This window comes from Haliotis rufescens, unplaced genomic scaffold, assembly GCF_023055435.1.
Source record: "Haliotis rufescens isolate VD_foot unplaced genomic scaffold, xgHalRufe1.0.p SCAF_10, whole genome shotgun sequence".
NCBI classification, from domain to species: Eukaryota; Metazoa; Mollusca; class Gastropoda; order Lepetellida; family Haliotidae; genus Haliotis; species Haliotis rufescens.
Window position 1 is genome coordinate 41969735 of NW_025963780.1, and position 26062 is coordinate 41995796.

Genomic DNA, 26062 nt, shown 5'->3' on the forward strand with positions numbered 1-26062 from the left:
GTCATTTGTAACAGTTGCAGTTTTTTCTCTCCTCTTGCCTTGATTGACAGGTCCCATGGACTTTGTTTGATGTTATTTTCCGTTACTACTTACTTTGAGAACATGTCAAGTTATGTGCATAAATCAAACAACCACCAGCCAGATGTCAAGCCACAGTATGTATCTCTACGCCTGGAATGTATAACAATCTCGTCATATTTGTCTGCTTTGATTTATATATTTGCTTCTGTTTAAACTATTGTTGATAACCCATGTTTTCGTTTTCGAATTTTATCATAAGTATTGACTGTGTAATTATTTCTGTTCGCTGAGGTATGAATCGAATAACCGATGTAAACATTCACTACGCGGATTCTAACTGTTTGCACATCGTTTCTTGAACTCATACCTCGATCAACCAGGAGTAAATACTCGGTCAATCCTTAAGTGAAAAGGACACAGAATATGTACCTTCATCACAGCCAATGGGATCCTTCCTAACCGGCACCACGGTAGATTTCTTTTCTCTGCAACACACAACATGTCAACATATGTCTATTTCCAATACAAATAATGAATCAAACGGGAATTGCTTAATCACCACACCATCTACATACTGATCTCAACTAACACACAGTGTCATGCTTAGTATACGAGTTGTCCAGGACACTTTAATTCAGAAATATAATATCGTCGTCTTCACACATCTTTCAATTGGCAGTCATATTCCTAAAGACTTTCATTGTGATATAGTGACAGGAAAGTTACCCTCCGAGTCTTTTACAGACATAGATCATGAGAACTCCGCCAAGAATTGCCCCCTGGCCGCCACATGCTGCCATAAGAAGTTTGGTAGTCATCGAGTAGGCTGGCATGCATACTGGAACAGATTTGGATAAATGTTAGACAATATATAAGATGGCCAATCTAATAAGGATCTTCATGTGCAACCGCATAATATTGTCAGGTTTCAAAATTATGAGTATATAATTCAGATAACGAAAAAAACATTGTATGAGATGTCCCCTTCTCTATCTGGGCTGTGGATACAAAATCTGATAGGCTGTTCTTACATGTGACATTATTTGTTTGTTTGTTATTTAACGCCGCACGCAACACTATTCCAGCTATATGATGACCAGACAATCCAGTAATTGACATCATGAGCATCGGCCCATGCAATTGGGATACGATGACATGCATCAACCAAGTCAGCAAATCTGACCATCCGATCCCTTTAGTCGCCTCTTACGACAAGCATAGACGCCTTTTATGGCAAGTGTTGGTTGCTGAAGACCTATTTAACCCCGGGGTGTGCGGTGCTAGACAAACATTCAACCTTCCGCTCGTAACATTATTAAAAGACTTGTTGGATGTGGATTAGTATGGGCCTACTGGCTTGTTTTCAATTGACAAAACACAAATATTATCCCTCGAGAAAGTCTCAGTTTATGTCAAACAGTTATTTTTGACAGATTGCAATATCTGCTCGTCTGAGGTTGAAGTGAGGGGAAATGAGGTTTAACGTCACGTTCAAGAGTATTCACTTACATAGGAGCGACCTGCATGCGTGCGTGCGAACGTGCGTGCGTGCGTGTGACAGCTAGTCCTGACACATGCCGGTTTTATACAGGTAGAGCACTGAGATACCATGCCGCAGTTTTACATGAATATCCCACTTAAATACCCCAGCCGACCATTCGGTTTAAGTTGAAGTTGATGAGTTCAGTTAAAAGTTTCCTGTTAACTAAATCATGAGCAACTGCTATTTCAGTTAGATGTCGACACTAACTCTGGCTGCTATGAGACCTTGCATGTTAATTTATTACGCTCTGTGTAGGTTACGTAGAGGTCAAACAGCTTTCTTACATTGGGCCTTTGGCTTTATCCCTGGATTCAGATCCCTCATCTGACTGGAGGTGTCTCCGGAGAGATGTTCTGCCATCTTTGTTGACACCCTTGGTTTTATGAGATGGTTCATGTTTGACTTTGATGCTTTCCCATCATTTGAATGTGACGTATCAGACTTTGAGGTAGTTCCACATTTCTTCTGTTTTAAAACAACGTACGATGTTGATAGATCCAGATTTGTTTTTGTGTTGTGAACAAATAACTTAACTATGTTTGGTATTGGAGTTTGGCCATTGTACGTTCCTGAAAACACGAGTTGCCAATCTCTCATGTTTCTGATGCTAAAGAATGGCACCGATGCACTGTCTACTCTAACAGTGTGCCAAGTTGCCATATTCCTCATTGTGAATGTAAGGACAGACCGCCCTTTGTCTGTCAAAGATGGAGCATCGATGGTGTAAAGACGTTTGTCAAAATCAGGACCAAGGGGAGATAAGGCAGTATTGGAAACTGGTTTGCTGTTGGCAGAGAGAGATGACACAGAGACCGACACCGTGGCCTTGACTTTGTGCTTCCCATCTGAGACCACCACATTGACAAGAAGGGACTTCGCCCCCGTTAGGGAGTTCTTCACGCTCACAGCGCCAGTGAGGTTATCCACTGATAATAAATTAAAACCATCCTTCCCTTCAGCTGAAAGTGAACAACATTTTTTTTAGAAATTCTTATCATCAATAATAATGGTTAATACTGACACGTCAAATAACCCGTCAAAGCATTCGTTATATCAATATTGAAATGTTCCGTCGCGTATGAAGCAAATGAATTCATCTTTATTCATAGAAAATGAATTCCCGAATCAAAGTACTAATAAATAATAGATAATATACTAATAATGTACTAATATATACGTTTGTGTCATTCCAAAAACACGACACATGTATTAATATTCACGTTATTTCTGAACTCAAACATCAAAGGATGTCGTAGTCATAATATTAGACTTTTAATTTTAAGATATTGTTCCTGAATGTTCTTTGTATATTACCTCTACCTCTATTTAAATGTTTATATGGCATACATCTTAAAAGACTCATTACCAGTTTTTATTGCTGCGATGCTATACACAAGAGGACCATCTCCAACGTCTTCATCTGTAGCTGCCAGATTAGCAATGACGCTCCCTGTGGGTGCGGCAGAGTACACATGGATGGTATCCAGCTTATCAGGTCCACCTGTACGTGCAGAGTTCCAGCGAGGAGGGAACTCATTTACAGGGATTACCTGAAACCATGATATATGTGTAAACTGAAATACAGAAGAAAAGACACACACTGACTGTCAATATTAATCAAAACCAACAAAACGATTTCAGCTCATATCAGATATATAAATTAAGTCTTTCAGCGCCATTCATGCCAGAAACAAACTATGTACCTTCAGTATTACACGGGTGAGCTGCGGTCAAACACACAGAGGGTATGAAAACAGATTTACATTGAAAGTCAACAGTTTATCACAACCGCCGGTGGCAGCTCACTCAGTATATCGTATGAGCTTCATTGGCAGTGGTGAAGCTTGTACCCTTCTCTTCGTGGAAAACGTAAGCCACCGGAAGACATTGAGAATCTGTCTCCTATTCCAGCTGCTGGATCCTGTGGGCGACGTCTGAGTTTTCACCGCAGATAGGCCCAGGGATGTTCAAATGGAGAGTGTGCTGGCCATGGCGATACGTCAAAGCTGTGGTGGCTAAAGACGTCCATGGTGATTCTGCCGGTGTGTGGTCTGTTTGAAATGACCCCCTTTCTCTGTTGTTGTAAAAGGAAGACCACTGGTTGCAATACCTCGCGACTGTACCATCCCTGTACCACCCCTCTACCACCCATCTACCCATTGGACTGTCAGATTCCCCATGTATGGTGGCATCTTCTGCGCATGCCAGGATGTGTCGTTCGCCTCGTTGTCGGTATACCCTAGGCTTTAACAGGTTGAACCTCTTCTCCAGTTACGAGCTGCCAACGTCGCCCAGTCTTCGCCCAGCACAAGCTATTCATACGATGTTGCCGGATCAGGGACGATATGCTGGGGTACCGTAAACAGGCAGTTGGCTAACCGCTGTATTCCTGTTGACCTAATGTTGATGGTGACGATGAGGTTTGTCGCCATCGTCAGAAACCTGTTACGCAATTGGAGTTCGCGCAGGTGCTGATCTTGACATGAGGATCTCCCACTTTTGGGACAAATTTACCTTCTTTTAAAGAAGTTCATGTTTTCAACTGATTGTTCATTGTCTGTTCTTTGGCAGAAGTGATATCCTTCACATCTGTTGCTGAGGAAACAATCTTTCAGTTTTAGGGCATGTCTCAAGATTACCACGATTTCAAAGAGCGTCATAAGACTCTTGCTCAGAAGTTGTTTGATCAAGGTTACAACATTCAAGGCCTCAGTAAAGCTTTCCAAAAGTTTTATGGTAGACACGAGGAGGACATATCCAAATTTGACGCATCAGTGACAAAACATTGATGTCCGATGCAATTCCCTATTTTGACTTGTACCATATGTTCCCGTGTTTTTGCAGGTGGACAACTGATTTGCCTTTGCATGTGTTTGTGACGGGTACCACCGGTGGGGCAGGATACGTCTTTTCGCGAACACCTGGTATCATTACTATTCAATAGTGCTTCCTAAACATGTGCTCATGATGTAGTCGGAATCGTACAATCGACTCTGCTTTCAGCAGGGATTTCTATTGGATATGGAAAGGGTTTTGTCGCTTTATATCAAGGATCACTATACTGTAACCTTATCTGTAACAGGCTCCTAAATGAACGCTTAGTCTCTGAAAATACATAACTTTGATAGAAACAAAGAACTCCATTCAAATTATAAAGGAGCTCCAGTGAGATGGTTTCAATTCAGGCTTTTGCATTACGGAAGGGGCTTGACGTACGTGACACTGATATGGTTCAGGGACTGTGACGACCAGCGTCCCCGTGCCGTGCTCACAGTGACAAAACCCGTGAAGACCCAGGTTTGATTTGCTTGTCGTAAGTCAGGCTCGCGTGTCAGGCTCGCTAACCTGGTTTACAGTTAAACGGCGAGCGGCGTTCAACAACAAACGACACAACAACAAACTAACAGTGACAACAACTGAGACACTGACCTTGAGGTTGACATGGATGTATGTTTTCCTTCTAACTCTCTTGGCATTGTCTTTAACTAGGACAAAGAAAGTTGTGACGTCACACTGACTCGTGTTCTCCCTGTCCAGGCCGTGAGCACGTGCGACTAGCGCCCCCTCCCGGACAGCGAACGATGACATAACCCACTCCTCACCAAGAACTGTGTATGTCAAGTTCCCGTTTTCTCCAGCATCCATATCATCGCAGATCGTTGTCAGATTCATCAGGATGATATCTGAATATTTATAGGACATTTTACTGGTCTTTATCTGACAAAGCACATGTTTTGTCAGTGGCATAAGAACGCAAATTAGCCAAAGCATGTTAATCATTCAAACATTATCATGCTGAAACTACAGAAAGCGTCAGCAAAGACGTTTGCTCTGACGTATTTTCCCTAACATAAATATGAAGTAATTTCTATATCATATGTCACTGCATATCGTAATGGTTCTCGGAATCATATTATTTCACTGGCCAGTTACGAATCAGGTGAGGTGAGGTGAAATGGGGTTTAACAACGCATCCAAGATCATAGCACTGATCATGCGACCTGTACGTGTGTGTGTGTGTGTGTGTGTGTGTGTGTGTGTGTGTGTGCTGACTGCTTGTACAAGGCGGGGAGCACGGCTGGTCCAGTCGTCTAAGGCGCCGCGATTCGCTGTGCTGAGTTGCGTCCCTTAGGCACGCCAGAAACCTATAATTATGGGTTCGAATCCCGGTTCGCCCCGATTATGTTTCTAGGTTTGTCAGCACCATACCCGTGCTCGTGGGTTTCACCGAAGTGGTAAACGTCTGAGCTTTTCACTTCGGGCTTTCCTCCCTCCTCATGAAGCTGACACGCCGCGATATAACTGGAATAATGTTAAAAGCGGCGTTACATCCAACTCACTCACTCAATTGTACTAGGCACTGACCTACCACACCGCAGTTTAACACAAATACCCCACTCAGACACAGTTAACTGACTACGAGCTGACCAGTCCTTGTTTTAGCCCCTTAATGCCGAGCGCCAGTCAGGGTAACAACAAGTACCATCGTTTAACGTCTTTTGGTATGACTCGGCCGGGGATCGAACCCCGGACCTTCCGCTCTCCGGGAGACGCTCTACAACTTGGCCACAGAGGCGGGCCCAGTTAAGAATCAACATGCAATACACACTTGTAAGTCACAAACAGCAACACATGTACAAGTGTGATCCTAGCGATATATGGAGCTCATTGTTACATCTACACATTGTACATATATATATATACTCAGCTAATTGGACAAACATTTTAATTTTAATTTTTGTTTATCTCCACATGATTGTTTGTTAGGCAGCAATATTCCAGATATAAGGCACCTGTCTGTTAATGATCGGGTCTGGACCAGACAATCAAGTTATTGACATCACGAGCATTGATCTACGCAATTGGGACACGATGACATACATCAACCAAGTCAGCGAGCCTTACCACCCGATGCCGTCCGTCGCCTCTTACGACAAGCATGGGTTGCTGAAAACCCGGATCTTCATAGGGAACGACCATATTGAGATATTATATGGTTTAATAGGTATATAAACCGTGACCTACACTTACATTTACCTTACTCATTTAGAATGTAATGACGGATGTTATTCCGCATTTGCACCTTAATCCATAAACACAAACCTTACTCCACCAGTAGCAATGTAACAGTGTTGTTATGTAATGTAATAAATAGAGTATCTCACCCGAGTGTCTTCTGAGATCAAATATAGCAAGACGAGTTGATGCATGTTACAAATGTCCAAAGCTTGCCATGGATATTTTTACTTTGATCAACGAATCTTGATACATAAGAGCTTCGAAGACACGAGGGTGAGATTCTATGTATCATATCAAATCATTTGGGCAACGTTTTCAGTTTGTAAATAGCAAATAACCAGTGTCTTCAGTGTAAAATTAATGCTAATGAGCTTCAGTGACAGAGAGAATAGTGATGTCATTTGAATATGACGTCATCATTCCAGTGATGTCACCAAGGTCTGCAAAGCAGTGATATCTCCGAGGAGATATCGTTTGATCTCTGTGGAAACCAGCTTTGAATGATAAATGTTTAATAACAGCCTTATTTTAGTTCACGCACACAAGTAGATCTGTGATCACTGAACGTTAACCGGTATATGTTTTTGTTGAACATCGTTGTCATAGTAACTGACCGTCTTGGTTGTTTTCTTCAATGCTCCGGTTATGATAGTCCAGTTTGCAGGCAGGAGAGTTGTCGTTTATATCAAGGACGTTGAGGTCAAACATGGCACTGACGGTGTGTCCGATTACGTCAGTTACTGTCAAGGTCACATTTTTAATATAAGTCGTGCCTTCTGGTCCATCTCGGTCGAGACGTTTTATGACCTTGAGATGGCCATCACCAGTCGCTTCAAATAGGGTCGATGCATTTCCTAAATAATAGAAAGAGCAAGGTTATGCCAATTAAAAAGTTTGTTCTTTGAAAAAGATGTTTCATCCATGATACTAATCAACAGAATAATTCTTATAAGATTTTTATAAGATATGTCGCGAGAGCTTGGGATTGGAAACGTATAACCTTGAACTGTCGTCATCAATGATAGTACGGAAGGATGGGATATCACAAATACAATTCAAACATTCAGATACTCCTGATAACAATGTGATTTGTTTTGTTTGTTTGTTTGTTTGTTATTTAACGCCTAAATCAGCAATATTTCAGCTGTATGTCGGCGGTCTGTAAATAAACGCGTCTGGACCAGACAATCCAGTGATTGATGTCATGAACATCTATCCACGCAATTCGGATACGATGACATGCATCAACCAAGCCAGCGAGCCTGACCACCGATCCCGTTAGTCGCCTCTTACAGCAAGCATAGTCGCCTTTTACGGCAAGCATGGGTTGCTGAAAATCTATTCTAACCCAGATCTTCACGGGTCGATAACAATGTGACACAAGTCCATTAATTTGTTACCTCGAGAATATATGTGATGTTATATATACCTCTGTTTAAGGAAAGAGTAAATGTGTCTACGCCATTGTTTGCAATAACACACCAATATTACAATGTTGCTTCAAACCGTTTATTTGGCGAGTAAAACGAGCGTTCGGCGGTACGGGAGAACTACTAAGCTACACCATGATGATGATATATATATATATATATATATATTGATAAGGAAGCAGTAGATAGAACGTGATATAGATTATTTTGTGAGCAGGTGTTAACGCCGCTTTTAACCGAATTTCAGTTATATCAGCGTCAGACGTCAAAGGAAGGTTGGTACACTATCAAAAACGTCTGTACGTCTACACCTGTGGAAATACACAAATTTCGATTTTAATTGTGTTCCAGTCAAAATACTTTCATACATTCATGTCCATCGGTTTATTCCACAACCTACACAATACAGTCAAACACTGGTGTGCGACCTGCGGAAATACTTCGAGTTATCCGAGGTTCGGCACAACCAAAAATGACGAACAAAAGAAAGAATGAATATGCAGGAACCAAAATTTTACTTCGAGACAACTTTAGGTACGACACAACGGTGTTTGACTTTACATCGGACAGCGATGGAAACGGGGTAGTGCATGATTTCTCTGTAAACAAAAGTGACAAAACCCTTTCCATATTCATAAGAAATCTCATAAACAGAGTCAATTTTACACACATTTCCCTCCATAAAGTACAACATGACAGTCTTCCTGTTTGACAGAACTTAGGTGAACACTTTGCTTGGACGACAGAAGCAAACAAGTTGAACTGTCATGTTCTCTTCACGACTTTCGCAAGGATGTGTCTGTCATGTGACAGTCACGTGAACGAATCTAGTTCCAATATGGGTTCCTGCCAATGCTGCTCGAGGTTATTTTTGACTGTTTTGAGCCAAATGCATTCGAAATATAGAATGGTAACAATCATTCGGACAGAATTAACCTTGTCACACAGTATAACACGGTACGGCATGTACACAATAAACCTTGATAGGGTGAGTATAGTTTTACGCCGCTTATAGCAATATTCCAGAAATATCACGGTTGGGAAAACCAGAAAAGGAATTCACACATTGTACCCATTTGGGGAATTGAACCCGGGTCTTCGGCATGACGAGCGAACGTTACCCCACCGCCCTCAACCTTGAGTGAGAAGTAATGGAGAAACCATGACACCGAAGGAATGGTAAGATTGTATAACCGGGTAGGCACAGAAAAGCCGAAGACGCGTAGCGTAGCGTCCGAGGCTTTTCTGTGCCTACCCGGTTATACAATCATACCATTCCTGAGGTGGAATGGTTTGTCCAACTTATAAACCGCTATCCATTAATCTATGTCATTTTTTGAGCTTATATTTACGCGGTATACGGGTCGCAAAAAAGCGCGGTATAACGAGACACGCTTTATAACAGTTGTTATCGCGGGCCGCTGCGCGGACTGCACGTGCAGAAGAGGGCTGTACGTGCAGAAAGAACCGCGTGCGTCGTACCACATGGCATTGTGTCGTTGACTGTTCACAAGTGAGGATGTCTGACGATGACGATATTTTCCTTACTCAAAATAAGTTAATTGATGAAAATTCTGCAGAAAAAGATGAGGATGACTTTTGTTTCCGTTTTGGTGACCCTTTGTCAGATGATGAAGTTGCTAAAAATTGCTCCCCAGGTTTTACAATTGCAATTGTAAAACCTGGGGAGCAATTGTAAAACCTGAGGAGCAATTGTAAAACCTGCTGAGTGGTCTTACTACAAAAGGAAGGTCGTCTGGGAGATGGTTACAACACCATGTTAGGTTTATAAGAGGAGTTACATCTACTTAAAGGGTTACATAGCCTGAATCTACACATAAAGCAATACATCACCGGACAACGTGAGTGTGAGATTATCTCCTTCGTCGAGGTCGCTGACGTTGTATATCCCGCCAAACACCGTGCCCACCGACACCTCTTCTGGGATGTCAACATGGCGGCTGATCGACAGGGATGGTGTCTCGTCATTCACATCAAGCACGGAGATGAGAACTGCCACGGATTTCCCCACGTCCGATCTGTGAGTGCATGAGTGAGTGAGTGAGTGTGTTGGGTTTTAAACCACTTTAGACACCTGTCTATCTAAGTGTAGTGCAATTATAACCTGGATCACGACGTGCAGCTTGATGTTGGAGATAAACCTGAAGTGATTCAAGTCTCAGACGTTTACCACTTGGTGACATCCCGACCACGGGTATGGTGCTGATAGACCTAAAAATAATCAGGGCGGACCGGGATTCGAGCCAACGATAATACATCACAGCCAACTCACAGCATAGTGATTGAAGTTAAATATGTTAATTTACGCTACGTACACTATGTAAACATGCCTAGGTAGGAATCAAAACATCTTACAAACGTGCAGCTATGAATAATCATTCATACTTGCATGATGACACACTAAAAGGAAGGGCAATTTTGAACAGTATTTCAGTTATATCCTGGCGTGCAAATAGAGGGAAGCCAGGGGCCAGGTGTTGGGAAACGAGGGAAGCCAGGGGCAAGGTGTTGGGGAAACGAGGGAAGCCAGAGGCCAGGTGTTGGGAAACGAGGGAAGCCAGGGGACAGGTATTGGGAAACGAGGGAAGCCAGGGGACAGGTATTGGGAAACGAGGGAAGCCAGGGGACAGGTATTTGGAAACGAGGGAAGCCAGGGGACAGGTATTGGGAAACGAGGCAAGCCAGGGGCCAGGTATTGGGAAACGAGGGAAGCCAGAGGCCAGGTATTGGGAAACGAGGGAAGCCAGAGGCCAGGTATTGGGAAACGAGGGAAGCCAGAGGCCAGGTATTGGGAAACGAGGGAAGCCAGGGGACAGGTATGGGAAACGAGGGAAGCCAGGGGACAGGTATTGGGAAACGAGGGAAGCCAGGGGACAGGTATTGGGAAACGAGGGAAGCCAGGGGACAGGTATTGGGAAACGAGGGAAGCCAGGGGACAGGTATTGGGAAACGAGGGAAGCCAGGGGACAGGTATTGGGAAACGAGGGAAGCCAGGGGACAGGTATTGGGAAACGAGGGAAGCCAGAGGCCAGGTATTGGGAAACGAACAAGATTAGGCACAAACAACCCACAAGTCATGGTCAGGGTGAAACTGGAATTCCAATCAACGATCATATGATTCTACTTTTTATTTCCGTAATCGAGAAATCATCAGAATCCACGTTTAGTGCTATTTCCGACTTAAACCATATATGGTTGATACATAATAGCAAAAATTGTGAATAATGACCTATAGTTGTTTGTTTGTAGTTTGGAGAACCTTTTTTGCTCTACTCTGTTTATTACGATTGTGAGAGAGTGCGACATGTGCCATCTTTGAGTAATTGTGACACATTGAAATACATATTTACTTTATATAATGTTCAGAGTGTACCTCAATAAAGCCATGTCAAGGTAGAAAGTCAAACAAATCTGTCATTATTAATTGCGCCAGAGGTTATATATAACTGACCCGCAACTATTGTCGACAACTCGAGGAAATATTCTTACAAAAGTAGATAATTCAACAGTAGATAATACGTTCTTCTACGTACAGTATAATATCATATACGCAGACGAAAGTATCTTCTGCGTAGATGTGAGTAGTTTCATCGACGTAGATGCTAGAATAATCTACGAAGATGATAGTTGTTTGGATTGTGGCTCTAATACGCTTCCATCGAAACGAGTTGAGACGCAACATTATTCAAACTCTGGCATCACTGCAGTAACAAAGAGGGAGTTATTGGTATCATATCGCCATGGTGAAATTATAAACATGTAGATGGGCCCTTATTTTATACCCCTTTTAGAGAACTTTAATTGAGATTTAAAAGGATTACATAAAACGCATCATTTTCTGCGGATAAGCATCACATGCTGTTTTAGTAATCAAATTTCTTAATAAATGTCTTTAATGACATGTAGGGACAGTCTATTTTGGACATAGGAGTTGTGCCCAATCGCCTATATAGAACATGTAGGCATATTGAAGCGCAGGCAATTTGGCGTGTAGGCGATATGAGAATAACCCAGAGAGTTCCCTATATGTCGCTACAGTAAAATGTGAATTTGTCGCGTCCAGCGCAATGGAATGCACATTATACTCCTTCTTCTTTCAACGTTAAATTTAGATTATTTTTTAAAACACCTAAATACCTAAAATATATATGATGTATATTATTGACACTCGTACGTTTGTCACTCGTATTTAGTTAAGAGTTAGTGAGTATGGTTTTACGCCGCTTTTAGCTATATTCCAGCCATATCACGGCGGGGGACATCAGAAATGGGCTTCACACATTGTACCCATGTCGGGAATCGAACCCGAACGCTTTAACCACTAGGCTACCGGACCGCCCATTTAGTTAAGAGCAGGTTGGGGTAAACGCCACTTTGAAGAATATTTCAGTTCTACCATAGTTTGTTAGTTTGATATGGAGCGAAATCCCCAAATTGAAGCTAGATGGTTGGTGATAGGCCCTTCATGAAACCAAGAAGACGAGAAACCAGGATCAACCTTGAAATCAAAAACTTCAAAAGAAAAAATTCTGTGCAGGTCGTTGTGTAAAAGAACTAATCAAACTAGGACCCTTTTTATAAGAACGTATTCAAATGCCGCGACCTGCGGAGTAAAGTTGGATAACTTTCATAACGTTTTGTGAAGATTCCGGGGTAGAATAGGTCTTCAGCAACCCATGCTTGCCGTAAAAGGCGTAAGAGACGACTAACGGGATCGGATGGTCAGGCTCGCTGACTTGGTTGATGCATGTCATCGATCCCAATTGCGTGGATCGATGCTCATAATATTAATTACTGGATTGTCTGGTCCAGACTCGATTATTGACAGACCGCCGCCATATAGTTGGAATATTGCTGAGTGCGGCGTTAAACAACAAACCAACCAACCAAAAATCATAACGTTTTCACCATGTTTTTAATTTTTCAGATTCCGCGTGTCCTTATCATACCTTATCATTGATAATGAAAGGACGTGCCTCATCATTTTACTTACGTTACGACAAGTGCATAATAGGTGGTGGTTTCATAGTCCAGTTGTTCCTTCACACGAAGTTCTCTGCCTTCAACGTAGAAGAACTCGTGACCTTCGCCTGCTACTGACATCGTTATATTCGTTGATGATGGTGACTCACTGATCACCAGCAATGTCGAGTTGACGGGAGTCGTTTCATTGACAGACACAATGCTGCTCCCGTCTTGCTTCGGCGAGGTGAACGTCAGAGGACGATCTGAATGAAGTATAATATAACGAACAGAAAATGTAAGTTGGTTAGAATTTACGCCGCTGCACAACCAAGGGAGAGACACAGAGAGAAAGAGAGAGAGGGAGGGGAAGGGAGGAGAGAGAGAGAGAGTGAGAGAGAAGAGAGAGAGAGGAAAGTGAGCGAGAGAGGAGAGGGTGGGCAAGAGAGAGAGAGGGAGGAGAGGGAGCGAGAGTGAGAGAGAAGAGAGAGAGGAGAGGGTGGAAGAGAGAGAGGAGAGGGTGGGAGAGAGAGAGAGAGAGCGAGAGAGAGAGAGAGCGAGAGCGAGAGAGCGAGAGAGAGAGAGAGAGAGAGAGAGAGGTTGGTATTGTTAGTTATACAGATCCAGTCTCCAATTCATATTGAAATTTATATGGCAAATCTGGTAAAAACAGAGTCCGTTGTACATTTCAGACTACTTGTAATCAAAAAGTAATGATACCAAGTGGCACAAACACATATAAAGATAAATCAAGTGTACAACCGAATAAAAACGGGAGCATGTGGTACAAGTTAAAATATTGCATCGGACATCATTTTTGTCACTGATGGGAATTTGGAATTGCTTGTAAGCTTTGCATGCTGAGAACCTTTTGAGCAAGAGTCGCGTGCATGATTGTACCTTACACGTTGAGAAACTTACACACCAGAGACTGGCGCTGCAATAATATTGTTCGACATAAAGAGAATGTTGACTGTGTTAAAGTTGAAGTCTTGTGCATAGTTTTACTCACGCTCAATGTTTATGCATAGATCTAAATATGAAGCAAACAAGAAGTTGGTATCACTGGTCTCTATCATCCATAATTCAGGTGGATAAATCCATAGCGGGGAATTAGCTGTCTGAACGTTCAACGATATCAGAGCATCGGTGAACCTGAATATTAAATTCAATACCTCTTGGCCAAATTTCCCTGTTTTGATTTTGCCAGTCCCAGCAGAATTGTTTTTATTCATTTGCTTAAAGAAACAGATTAGCAAGAAGGGGAACAGAATTGGTGCAAATGGGGATGCCTACTTCTTGCCTGAATGTCCTATTCCCCAATTTCACATAGATATTATCATGTTTAGCATTGGAACGTTATAACCATAACGTTGAGAGTTGATAATCGAAACCATGATCAAACTGAATACATTGTTGAGTGATACCAGTTTGATCAGTTTCGACCGTGCAAGTGTGTCGCTTCTAAGCGCGATTGACACAGTGTTGAAAATGTCATACTGACCTTTTTCAAATGAAAATACGGCAGGCGTGCTTCCGGTTGACGTAATCTGCAAGAAGTTGGTCATGTAGGTTCCTTTACGACCGTTCATGGTCAGGGACGTCTGTCTGCCAATGACCCTACCCTTGCCAAATTCGAACAGACCTATTCCATCCCAGTGAAGCCAGAAGGGTTTGGCAACATTGCAGTCCACGAACTTCCCAGGAACAACTCTCGTCCTAGGACACGTGAAACAGCTGTCCATTACCTAATAACATAGGATAAACGAGTAAGACGACGGAGTTCTAATCAAGATTAATAAAATAGCTAAATATGCTGACGACAGCCTTTCCTAATATTGTTCGAAGTCAAGTTTGGTTTCCATGGCAACCACATTGGAAAACCTACTGTTGCCATTGCTCCCCAATGTATGCAGATAATTAGATGAAACGTGGTTGTAGGCGAGTGCGTAGTGGTGTCTAAGATATGGATTTCCCTTTTTGTACCTTCTATGATCTATATGCCAACGGCAGCATTTTCATGTTGGTGACGCCAACGGTTAAGCTGTGAAGGTGCAAAGGTTGAATAAAGTTCAGAGTTCATAACATAGCACAACATGTATGTAATGCTCACTACTAACAGAAGGGGCCTTGTGTTAGTTATTTTCAATTAGAAGCCATGGACTGCTTCTTTTAATAATTATGTTCCCTTTGTTCATTTAAAGTTCAGGCTTAAACGTTTCCTCGGAAAATAGTTATTGACAATTTCAATCAACAGTTGAGTGTAAACCTCTTATAGATCAGGGGCGGTATGGAAGCCTAGTAGTTAAAGCGTTCGCTCGTCACGCAGAAGACCCAGGTTCGAATCTCCTCATGGGAACAGTTTGTGAAGCCCATTTTTGGTGTTACCCGGCGTGATATTTCTGGAACATTGTCAAAAGCTGCGTAAAACCGTATTCACTCACTCTTTTGGATCTTTTTTATAAGGTTTGCAATTGTTGTGTAACATTTCAGGCAGAAGATCTAATTTTTGAGGTTTTGTTCCAGATGCAGTTCAACACAGGCAATTAATACCCTTCCAGATACAGTTCAACTAAAACAAAACCTATTGTCTAAGACAGAAGGGGGCACGGGTGGCCCAGTCGCCTAAGCCGACGCGATTCGCTCAGCAGAGTTGCGTTCCTTGGACACGCCAGAAACCTATGATTGTGGGTTCGAATCCCGGTTCGCCCTGATTATGTTTCTAGGTTTGTCAGCACCATACCCGTGCTCGTGGGTTTCACCGAAGTGGTAAACGTCTAAGACATGCATCACTTCGGGCTTTCCTCGCACATGAAGCTGACACGCCGTGTTATAACTGGAATACTGTTAAAAGCGCCGTTAAATCCAACTCACTCACTCTAAGACAGAACTAATTTAAGGCACAGATACCAGTACTTACTAGTATATACAATCTGCATTATATCAAAGAGGTTAAGAGAGAACAGATGACAATAAATCGGCGACTGCACAGTGCACAGTTCCGCCCCTAAGGCTTTCCTTAACCTGACGATTAAGGGTTCAAATCCCATTTGTCCCTGATTATGTTTCTAGGTTTGTCAGCACCAAAGTGGTGAAGCCTGACACCTGAATTACTTCGGGCTTTCCTTCCACATGATGCTGACATACTGAATACTGTTAAAAACGGCGTAAAACCCAAGTCACTCACTCACTCATAGATCTTAAAAAAAGAAGAGATAGTCCGACATCATGTTCCAGAAGATGTTGCATATAATGTGGGGTAACATAATAAAAAGTGTGGAGCAAACGAAACGACGCTTCTCGGTTGGTGTTATCATATGTTTGATTTGCAGTTGTAAATATCTGAAGTTAACGGGGGCGGTCGGGTAGCCTAGTGGTTAAAGCGTTCGCTCGTTACGGCGAAGACCCGGGTTCGATTCCCGATATGGGTACAATGTGTGAAGCCGTGATATGGCTGGAATATTGCTAAAAGCGGCGTAAAACCATACTCACTCACTCACTCACTCACTCACTCACTCACTCACTCTTAAGTTAGCGATAATGTATCCCAAAAATGGACTGTATTGGCGCTTAGTCAGCACCCACAGAATACTTCTGCGTGGATTTTATTTGTTTACATATAATTTGACTGAAATGTTTAAGAATTATAAACCTCGCATAATACCCAAATGCTGAGATGGATATCTTAGACATTTTACCTTTGAAAATCATTAAATATGTTTAGGGGTTTTCGGAACAATTCATATTTCAAACACAGTAGGGGTCATGTGTTTGCCACTTCATTTCCTTCCCCAGTCTTAATTAAATCTATTTATTTTGAAACAAAATTATCCAGCAAAAGATCTCTTTTCACAAACTGGTGCAGGATTGGGTGATGGTTAAATAGAAAATAGTTCTTCCAATTATATAAAAAAAAACTCGGCATACTTTCTTGTGCCCTCGATTTAGTAAAAACAATACCTGTGACGAATTTCCAGATTTGCCTATCATGAGGAGGAAGTAGTTTCCCTGATCGTCACTGATGCTGGCGATGTCAGAGAGGACAATGACGGCATCAGAGCACGCTTTGACAGTAAATAGAATCGAATTTCTGTCCGACACCGTGACACCCTTCTCATTTGCAAGCGAAAAAGACCCCGATTTCGATGTCGTTACCTCAATGGAGCTACCTGGAAGAAAGACCATCGTGCGTGAGGAATATCGCTTAACGCCATCATACCTAACGTCATCAATATTACAAATACATCACGTACGCTATGTTGGTTGGTTGGTTGGTGTGATGTTTAACGCCGAACTCAGCAATATTCGAGCTGTATGACGGCGGTCTGTAAATAATCGAGTCTGGACAAGACAATCCAGTGATTAATATCATGAGCATCGATGTCGTACTTCAACAACGTGAAACGTTGTTCATTGTGTCACGGGCTGGTCTTATCTTGGGATAATCTGTAGAACGCCGTTATTCAGCTGGAATACTGCTCGTTGCAGCCTTAAACAGGAAACACATGAAACAGAACATTATGCATGGGAATCGGTTAACCTTGTAGGGTCAAGTTCAGTGCTACACTCTCCAAGACAACATGTGTTGTCACGTGACCTATGGCCTAAACATACGCGGAATAGTTACCGGCCACAAAAATTACAAAAAAAAGTTTCTTTCAGATTACTATAGTTAATATGTCATGGCATGACAATTTAGCTATAGTAATCTGAAAGAATCGGGCGACCTTAACTAACTTCTTTTGATATATATATTAATTAGCACCATTAATATCAGATTACAGGCTCACGTAATATCAGAATATTTAACCATGGTATTCGTAATACGTTGGGATCTATTATTTGCTTTACAAGAGTTCTACGGATTCACAGTAGAAGTTTTAGAAATTCACCAGGATTTGAGGGGTCAGCATTCACACAACCTATTGTACCTCATCTGTACCGTGTACCTTATCTGTACCGTGTACCTTACTTTAGTAAATAACTGTAAAGGGTAGGGCTGCAACAATACCTGCCTGTATCACAATGTTCTACAATACCATTCATCATAATTATCTAAATGAGTGAATTGTGCAGTGCTCAAGGATACAAAATATTCTTAGCCTTCACACAGTGGAAGATAATTATAACCTTTACTTATCATTACAGCCTTACGAAAGCGGATATTTGTACAGAGTATTATTCAGAATCAGAATCAGTTTATTCTCAAAGACCACAAAAGGTGGTACAAGAGCATATTACAATAAATTATTATGTATATGTACAAATAGCAGACAAGATGGCAGTTAATAACAACATGTAATTACCTACACTTTTTAATACTAAGGGACATTTTTACAATAAATCTCGATTAATTCTTTAGATCCTGTGTGTTTGTTGTTGATGGCCATTCAGTATAATATGATGATAGAAATATTTGCCTCTCTCTTTTAAAAACAATGCATCTGAATAAGTAGTGAAATTCATCAGCAAAAGATGGAGAATTACATAATTTACAGGTTCTATTTTCCTTTGGTATATTTTTTTCATCGGCCAGTCTAATTAAGCAAATTATGATTACAGGTTCGAAATCGTAGTATTGGGATTGATATTCGTTTTGGCATTGGGGTGGTATACAGTAGCTCTTGTATTCAACCTCTTCCAGAAGCAGGTGGACAAACTGATGTCACGTTTGATTGCACATATCATTGTCTTGAAGACTGGACAATAGGCGAGGGATACAGATGATTTCATCTTCTTCTTACTATTATTAACACAGCTGAGAAGAGAAAGATCGAAAGAGTTCTAAGTATTGATCTTTAACTATACTTGTTAAGTAGGTTTTTGATTTGTTTTCTGTTGTTTTAGTTTTTTTAATGAAAACTGCTATGGATGATTTTAAGATAATATCTCATGTATCATGAGGGGTAAGGGGTATCATGCACAGTAGGAAATGACGACATATGTTCTTCTGTCTGAAAGTCATGAAACCGGTTTTAGTGATGTTAACAGTACATATAAATATCAAATAGTTAACAACAACTTTTGTTTCAATTCATAACTTTTTTATTTAAAGTATATTGTAGTGGTTGGTTTTTGTATGTAGATCAAAAGATACAGCTACTTTGCTTTTACTGGAGAACTAAATGGATTTCCAAACCTATTGGTAAATGCAAAGAAAATAGTAAAAGATGTAAGTAAGTAGCATGTATATCATAAAGTGATCCAGGTTACAGCCCCCGCTCCCTCAAGCCACGTGTGGATCTGGAGGTTTTAATGTAACACCATGGCAACTTGTCCACATTAAAAAGTGTTACATCCACAAATATAAAATAAAATAAAAATAGAGCACGAAAAACAAATCCACTTACGGATGGATGCTACTTCCCTAAAGGCAAAGCTGAGCAGCCATGGGAACCAGAACATATTTCACGGCAACCAGGATATTGATGATTAGAATCCTACAAAAACAAACATAAACAGTTTATTAATAACAGTTTATTGACAAATACACATTTCAGTGTCTCTCGTAAAGGGACAACCATTTAAAAAGTCTGGACATCCTAGGCGTTCTTCTTAAAATGTGAGCCGTGAAGATGTTTGCCGTAAAAGGCGACTAACGGGATCGGGTGGTCAGGCTCGCTGACTTGGTTGATGCATGCCATCGTATCCCCATTTTGTAGATTGATGCTCATGATGACAATAATTGTCTGGTCCACACTAGATTATTTACAGACCGCCCTGATATAGCTGAAATATTCTTGAATTCACACAAACAAACAAACATCTTAAACATATCTTTACTGAAAAATGTATGACTTCGGAGAGTATTCACCCATGTTTGTCTCAAATTACCCGCCCTTGATTTTCATTAGCAAATACACGACTCAGTCGAACGGACCAATCAGAATGCGAGTAACAAACCAGCCTCGGGTAATTTGAGATCACGGCTGTGTCTATTCGCACGATATCGTGTACATAAAGAGTAATAGACCAATCAGCGTTCGCGTCTGACGGCGGAGAAGGGAGTTTTCCAGTCGTGTATATTGCACGGCATTGGTCCACTATTTGCACGATATCGTGTATATAGACGGTCCGTAAGATCACGAGAACCACGGGAATGGATCCAGGGGTTGGTGTAGTTTTGCTGTAATGCGATCTCTGGGGATATAGAGAATGTTTTTGTAGGGCTGAAAATGAAAACTTGTGGTGCATTTGATACAGGTATCATAGCTATATTTCGGATGTTAAGTTTGCAGTGTTTCGGCGATTGTTTAATTTGGATAACGTTTGTAAAGTTTGGGTCTAATCCAATGTTCAAGTGTTTACTTTCTTTTGCCCGGCGGTTTATAAGGCCGGGTTGCGAATAACTACTTACCTGGAAGTGTACTTATACAGATTTATTGTTCACCAACATATTCTACATAACATAGTTTTCTTCAGAGATACCACGGGCATTAAATATGAATCAAAAGGTCGAAATAGTTCTTAATGCTCAAAACTATAATGAACGCCAGAAAACCTTTAATGGTAATCAGGGGCGGTCGGATAGCCTAGTGGTTAAAGCGTTCGGTCGTCACGCCGAAGACCCGGGTTCGATTCCCGACATGGGTACAATGTGTGAAGCCGATTTCTGGTGTCCCCCGCCGTGAAATGGCTGGGATATTGCTAAAAGCGGAGTAAAACCATACTCACTCACTAATGGTAATCACCAAACTCTTAAACAATAAGTATTTTGTTACTTGAAACATAGTAAAGATAAGATATAAGGATGAACAACTTCTTTGTTACAATTAGTGATATCACTTGCTTGATAACGGTGTTAGAACCTACAGCTATATGGCTCTCCTAATTGTAATAAAGAAGTTGTTCATCCATATATCGTATCCTTACGAAGTTCTCCAACTTCTAAATGCCTCTCAAAGAAGTTACTTGAAATATCTTGATAATTATCTCTAATGACACAATGTTTAATCAAGCGGTAATGCGAGTAAGCCAAGAAGCCAAAAATAACATTGTCTAATCTACTTAGTACCTGCATTCAAGGTATCCTCACAAAATAAATGACATGCCAAAGTCTCTTTTCAACGTGTTTTATTTACTTCTAATTACCTCTTGTACTAAAGATACTTAAAGAACAATATTATAAGGGTAACGCTATTTTTTCAGGGGATTACAATTTGCAGAAGCCCGATGTCTTTTATTCACTGCCCGACAAAGGTAATAAAATGCCCTGAAAAACAGCGTTACCGTTATTTAGGAGATAAACATACTGTGTTTTCAATGTAGAGCTAGGTTACCTGTAGATTTAACCGCGCTAAATTGAATTTGGAACCGAACGCGCAGCGTGAGGTTTCAAATGTTAAATTTAGCGCGGTTAAATCTACTAGTAACCTAGCTCTACATTGAAAACACAGTATGTTTATCTCCATTCTACCATGACTAAATAAAACGCTAACTCTTTGGTGTTAGCAAATATACTGAGTGAAGCGGCATGGGTTGAGTCAAGTGTTTTGACTGGGTTGTCGATCTGAATTACGGAATCACCGAACAAAATATGGCGCTGTATATACTCAAGCAGTTTGTTTACACTGTAATACTTCACTCGAACATATGACAGGCATTGAAAGCATAAGCACGGCAACTTGGAAAGCTAACATGAGGTGGGTATCCCTAAAGAAAACAAAGCAAGCTTTGTAAGGCTTTCGCTCTACATCGCTTGTCACTATTATGACGTCATATCGCTCATTGTGACGCAAAAGATATGACGTCACAGCCGTATACAGAAAAGCGCCAAAATTCCAAGCTCTCTGTGGTCTCCAAAACGTAAACACACTCCCTTTGTAGATTTCTATCGTGTTTTCTACATGAAATGTATTGCCACACATCCTTTGAATATTGTAGTAACGGCATCTGTGCATTGTGTAACCTGTAGTTGTAGATATAATTATTTAAATATGCCTACCGACAATGACTGAAAATAGTACTATTCTATGAATATTAGCATCCGCGGTGATGCGGCCGTCAAACCAGCTGTTTCAATCAGAGGGGGTTTATTGTGATTTAATAGCCTCTGATTGACCAATCAGAATCGAGTAAATTCCAAATTCATGGTAGAATATAGCGTACCTCGAGGGAGATTCGGTTTGACCTCTACAATCAGCTAATCAGATAAAAAGTAGACTATAGTTGTGAGGACATTCAGCATGAAACAGTATCTTGAGCCGCCTCGACAGAAAACAATGCAAAGCCTGAATGCTAACCACAGGTGCAGCAACAAATACTTCTCTAGAACCACAAGAAACAGGAGAACTTCCTGTGAAACTAAGACGAGAGCAAGCAGTATTATCGTTCTGGTGACGAACATCACACCCTTTGGTGAAAAAGATAAGACAAGACAATAACACCCGAGATGAAGCCCTAGCTCGGACACAAATCTCACTAAAGCCACATTGGTGCGTGGTCTCATCCGACCTCACAATTGTGACGACATTCAGCCACCAGAAAGTCACTACAAAGGGTGAGGTGAGGTGAAATTAGGTTTAACGTCGCGTCCAAGATTATTGCACTTATATGCATGCACATGTGTGTTTGTGTGTGGCTGCTTGTACTAGTCCGGACTGATGCCGATTTATAGTGCTAGCTCACTGAGATACCATGCCGCAGTTTAACATGAATACCCCACTCAGACACAGTATACTGACTCCGAGCCGACCAGTCCTTGTTTTAGCCCCTTGTCGAGCGCCAGACAGGGTAACAACAAGTACCATCTTTTAACGTCTTTTGGTATGACGCGGCCGGGGATCGAAACCCGGACCTTCCGCTCTCCGGGCGGACGCTCTACCACAAGACCACGGAGGCGGCTCACTACAAAGGGTGACCCCCTTATCAACAACACTGCTGGTAATGGGACCCATGTCCATTAACCCCAAACTGTCAGTAAGTCAGTCAGTCAGTCAGTCACTACTGAATTGGAGGCTGGCAATTGAAAGAAGGTATCTAAACAGAGCAGCCAAAGAAATGATATCAGGTTCTGGAAAACAAAAACAGTTTATCATTGCGAACATAGAAATGTTATCAACACTAAAATCCCAATACCCCCCCCCCCCCCCCCCCTACTCACACACAAGAGTCCCAAAGAGGAGGAGGTCAGCCGAAAATTGCCGAGGCAGGAGAAACGCTAAAGCGAAGAAGATGTGTCTGCAGGCTTGTTATCTCTTTTCCTGGGCCCCTGGGAACTCGGTGTCTGTGCTCACCACTGTTGTATTTATTGTGACTACTTACATATATGATCTTCATGTAAATACATCTGTGTCTGTTGTACCAGTCGTGTCTGGTTCTGCTTGGCTAAGTTACCCACTTAAGGCAGAGCATGATAGTTGCATTTGAGTAAAATATCATTAATAATGTATTCTTTTGTTTCGCCTAAGCTCTTCACCAAAATATAAGCTTATATTTACCGTAGTATCCACGGGGAATACACTTATAGGGAACTTGTTGTGTTGTGTTTTTCTATATGTGAGTGAACGAGTTGGGGTGTGAACATTATTCAGGTTATATCACGGCGTGTCAGCTTCATGTGGGAGGAAAGCCCGAAGTGATGCTTGACGTTTACCACTTTGTTCAAAACCACAAGCACGGGTAGGGTGATGCAAACCTAGAAACATAATCAGGGCGAACCGGGATTTGAACCAACAATCATAGGTTTCTGGCGTGTCCAAGGGACGCAACTGCTCGCATCGAATTGAGGCGCCTTAGACGACTTGGCCACCCGTGCCTCCCGTCCGTAAGTAACCGTCATTGCCAGAGACGTGATCAACACATTTATGGACAAAGCCCAAATTGCTTCATTCTGGTTTAGGTACATTCGCCTAAATGTTTGAGCGATGCTCAAAACACATTTCCAGTGGTGTATAAGATCCATAAGCTACTATGATATTTGAGAGCATGCATGGTGCTGCCTAATGATAGACTTGCGGCGCCCCCTTTGAGATACCGGGTTAGATTTGGTTCCGGTAGTAGACGCTTAATGGATCGGGTGGTGTGTGGCTTGGTGGATTGCGTACCATCGTACGCCGACGGTATAGATGTTTGCTTAAAATATTAACCACTGGATTGTCTGATCCTGGCTCGATTATTGACACACCGTCGTCATTAAACAACAAACAATAGAACGCGATGTTGAACAACAAACAAATCAATAGATTTTATACTTTGAATGGAAATTCCAGACCGCAAAGACAAACACGGTTCGAGTTTTGGAACATTGCGGACGCAACGAAAACCCCACCGTATTATTTTTTTCTGATCTTGAGTTCCCTTTCGATGGAAAATGTTTATGTATTTGGAGGTAAAAAATAAATAAGCAAATGGTTTAATAACATTGTATTATTTTAAGCAACAGGAGCAGTAGAAGTGTGACATAAATTCTACGGCGCTATTGACACACTTATCAACGATTCGTCCACCTGGGTGACAAAAGAAGCATGGACATAAAAGAGGAACTGATGAGAGGATACGGTCACCAATGCTATGCAGTTACCTGGTTTAGAACGACCTAAAAATGGAATGTTTAAAGCAAAAACACGAATACTTACCCTATATTTTCTCCGACTGAGGCTTTGAGTGAAATAGCCGGGGTTTGTTATAGATGTACGCCACAAACACCAATGTATATATGTATATCAGCACAACAAGTATCGGGTCTGTAGCATTAACTTCACGGTTAGCTACTGATAAACTGCTTCAGGATGAATTACAAGTACGCATCTTTCACGTTCCCGTCCGATGGCGAAAGCACACTGTTTCTGGTATCATATTTGTTTGAAGATCCAGCAGGTGGTCATGGCGATGCGTTGTGTTGATGGTAGTTTACATTCGTCGTCAATATTTTACTAAGCATCCTCAACAAAACTCTCTTTGATAGTCGGATGAATATTTCATGAACAAACATATACTCTTTTTTCTTTCTTTTTATTTATAGGCAACTACTTTCTTTCCCAAAACATATCCGTGTCATTTGGCACTAAATCTGATCAGTATTGTTGATATCGATAACATACATACAACACCGGGGCTTTGCATCTTAATCTTGGCAGAGTGTATTTATCTAAGAAATAAACGAATCGCGGTAGTTTTATATCGTACAATAAAACACTGAAGAGAGAATAAACCATGAGTGTCGCAGCTACGAGTGGTTTATTCTCCCTGCAGTGTTTTATTGTACGATAAACAACGACCACGAGTCATTTATTTCTTATATGAGATATCAACATGATATATGTAGCATGGCGTGGAGTCATCCCACAGATGACATCCTTACCTTGCTGACTGGGTTACTCTCTTGGGTCATGTGGACAAGGCGTCCGACCTCAATTCAGAAGGTCCGTGGTTCGAATCCCATCACAGGACTCGGCAAATTTGTGTCCGCTACACATACAGCCTGTTTAAGGGTGAGTATTAAACATTCCATTTTTAGGTCGTTCTAAACCAGGTAACTGCATAGTTTTGAGCATTAAGAACTATTTCGACTTTTTGATTCATATTTGATGCCCGTGGACAGACAGACTAAAGAAAATGTGATATGTAGAATATGTTTGTGAACAATAAAATTATTTGTAAAAACTTATAAACCGCCGGGCAAAAGAAAGTAAACACTTGAACATTGGATAGACCCAAACTTTATCCAATTTAAACAATCGCCGAAACACTGCAAACTTTACATCCGAAAAATAACTATGATACCTGTATCAAATGCACCACAAGTTTTCATTTTTAGCCCTACAAAAACATTCTCTATATACCCAGAGATCGCATTACAGCAAAACTACACCAACCCCTTGATCCATTCCCGTGGTTCTCGTGATCTCAAATTACCCGAAGCTGGTTTGTAAACTGCATTCTGATTGGTCCGTTCGACTGAGTCGTGTATTGGCTAATGAAAAAAAATATTTTATTGTATTGGATACGAATACATTTTTAGTAAAACATATTTCAAGAAAAAACGTCCAGGATGTCCAGAATTTTAAATGGTTGACTGTGAAAACGACTGGTCGGCTTGAGTATTTGAGTGGGATACTCATGTATC

At 41.3% G+C, this 26062-nt stretch overlaps 1 protein-coding gene across 1 annotated transcript in view; it reads right to left on the reverse strand.

The window, feature by feature from the left end:
• LOC124146709 (protocadherin gamma-A2-like) overlaps nucleotides 1-24833 on the reverse strand; it is a 28199-nt gene extending 3366 nt beyond the window's left edge. Inside the window, exons 1-12 of the mRNA XM_048386132.1 lie at nucleotides 24573-24833; nucleotides 19347-19436; nucleotides 16957-17165; nucleotides 14501-14744; nucleotides 13028-13262; nucleotides 9868-10052; nucleotides 7198-7437; nucleotides 4994-5247; nucleotides 2931-3114; nucleotides 1849-2523; nucleotides 748-859; nucleotides 451-506 (exon numbers count right to left, since the gene is read on the reverse strand). Coding sequence (XP_048242089.1) covers nucleotides 451-506; nucleotides 748-859; nucleotides 1849-2523; nucleotides 2931-3114; nucleotides 4994-5247; nucleotides 7198-7437; nucleotides 9868-10052; nucleotides 13028-13262; nucleotides 14501-14744; nucleotides 16957-17165; nucleotides 19347-19401 — 2449 coding nt within the window. The 5' untranslated portion in view covers nucleotides 19402-19436; nucleotides 24573-24833. The remainder of the gene's footprint in view (nucleotides 1-450; nucleotides 507-747; nucleotides 860-1848; nucleotides 2524-2930; nucleotides 3115-4993; nucleotides 5248-7197; nucleotides 7438-9867; nucleotides 10053-13027; nucleotides 13263-14500; nucleotides 14745-16956; nucleotides 17166-19346; nucleotides 19437-24572) is intronic.
• Nucleotides 24834-26062: the final 1229 nt, after the last annotated feature.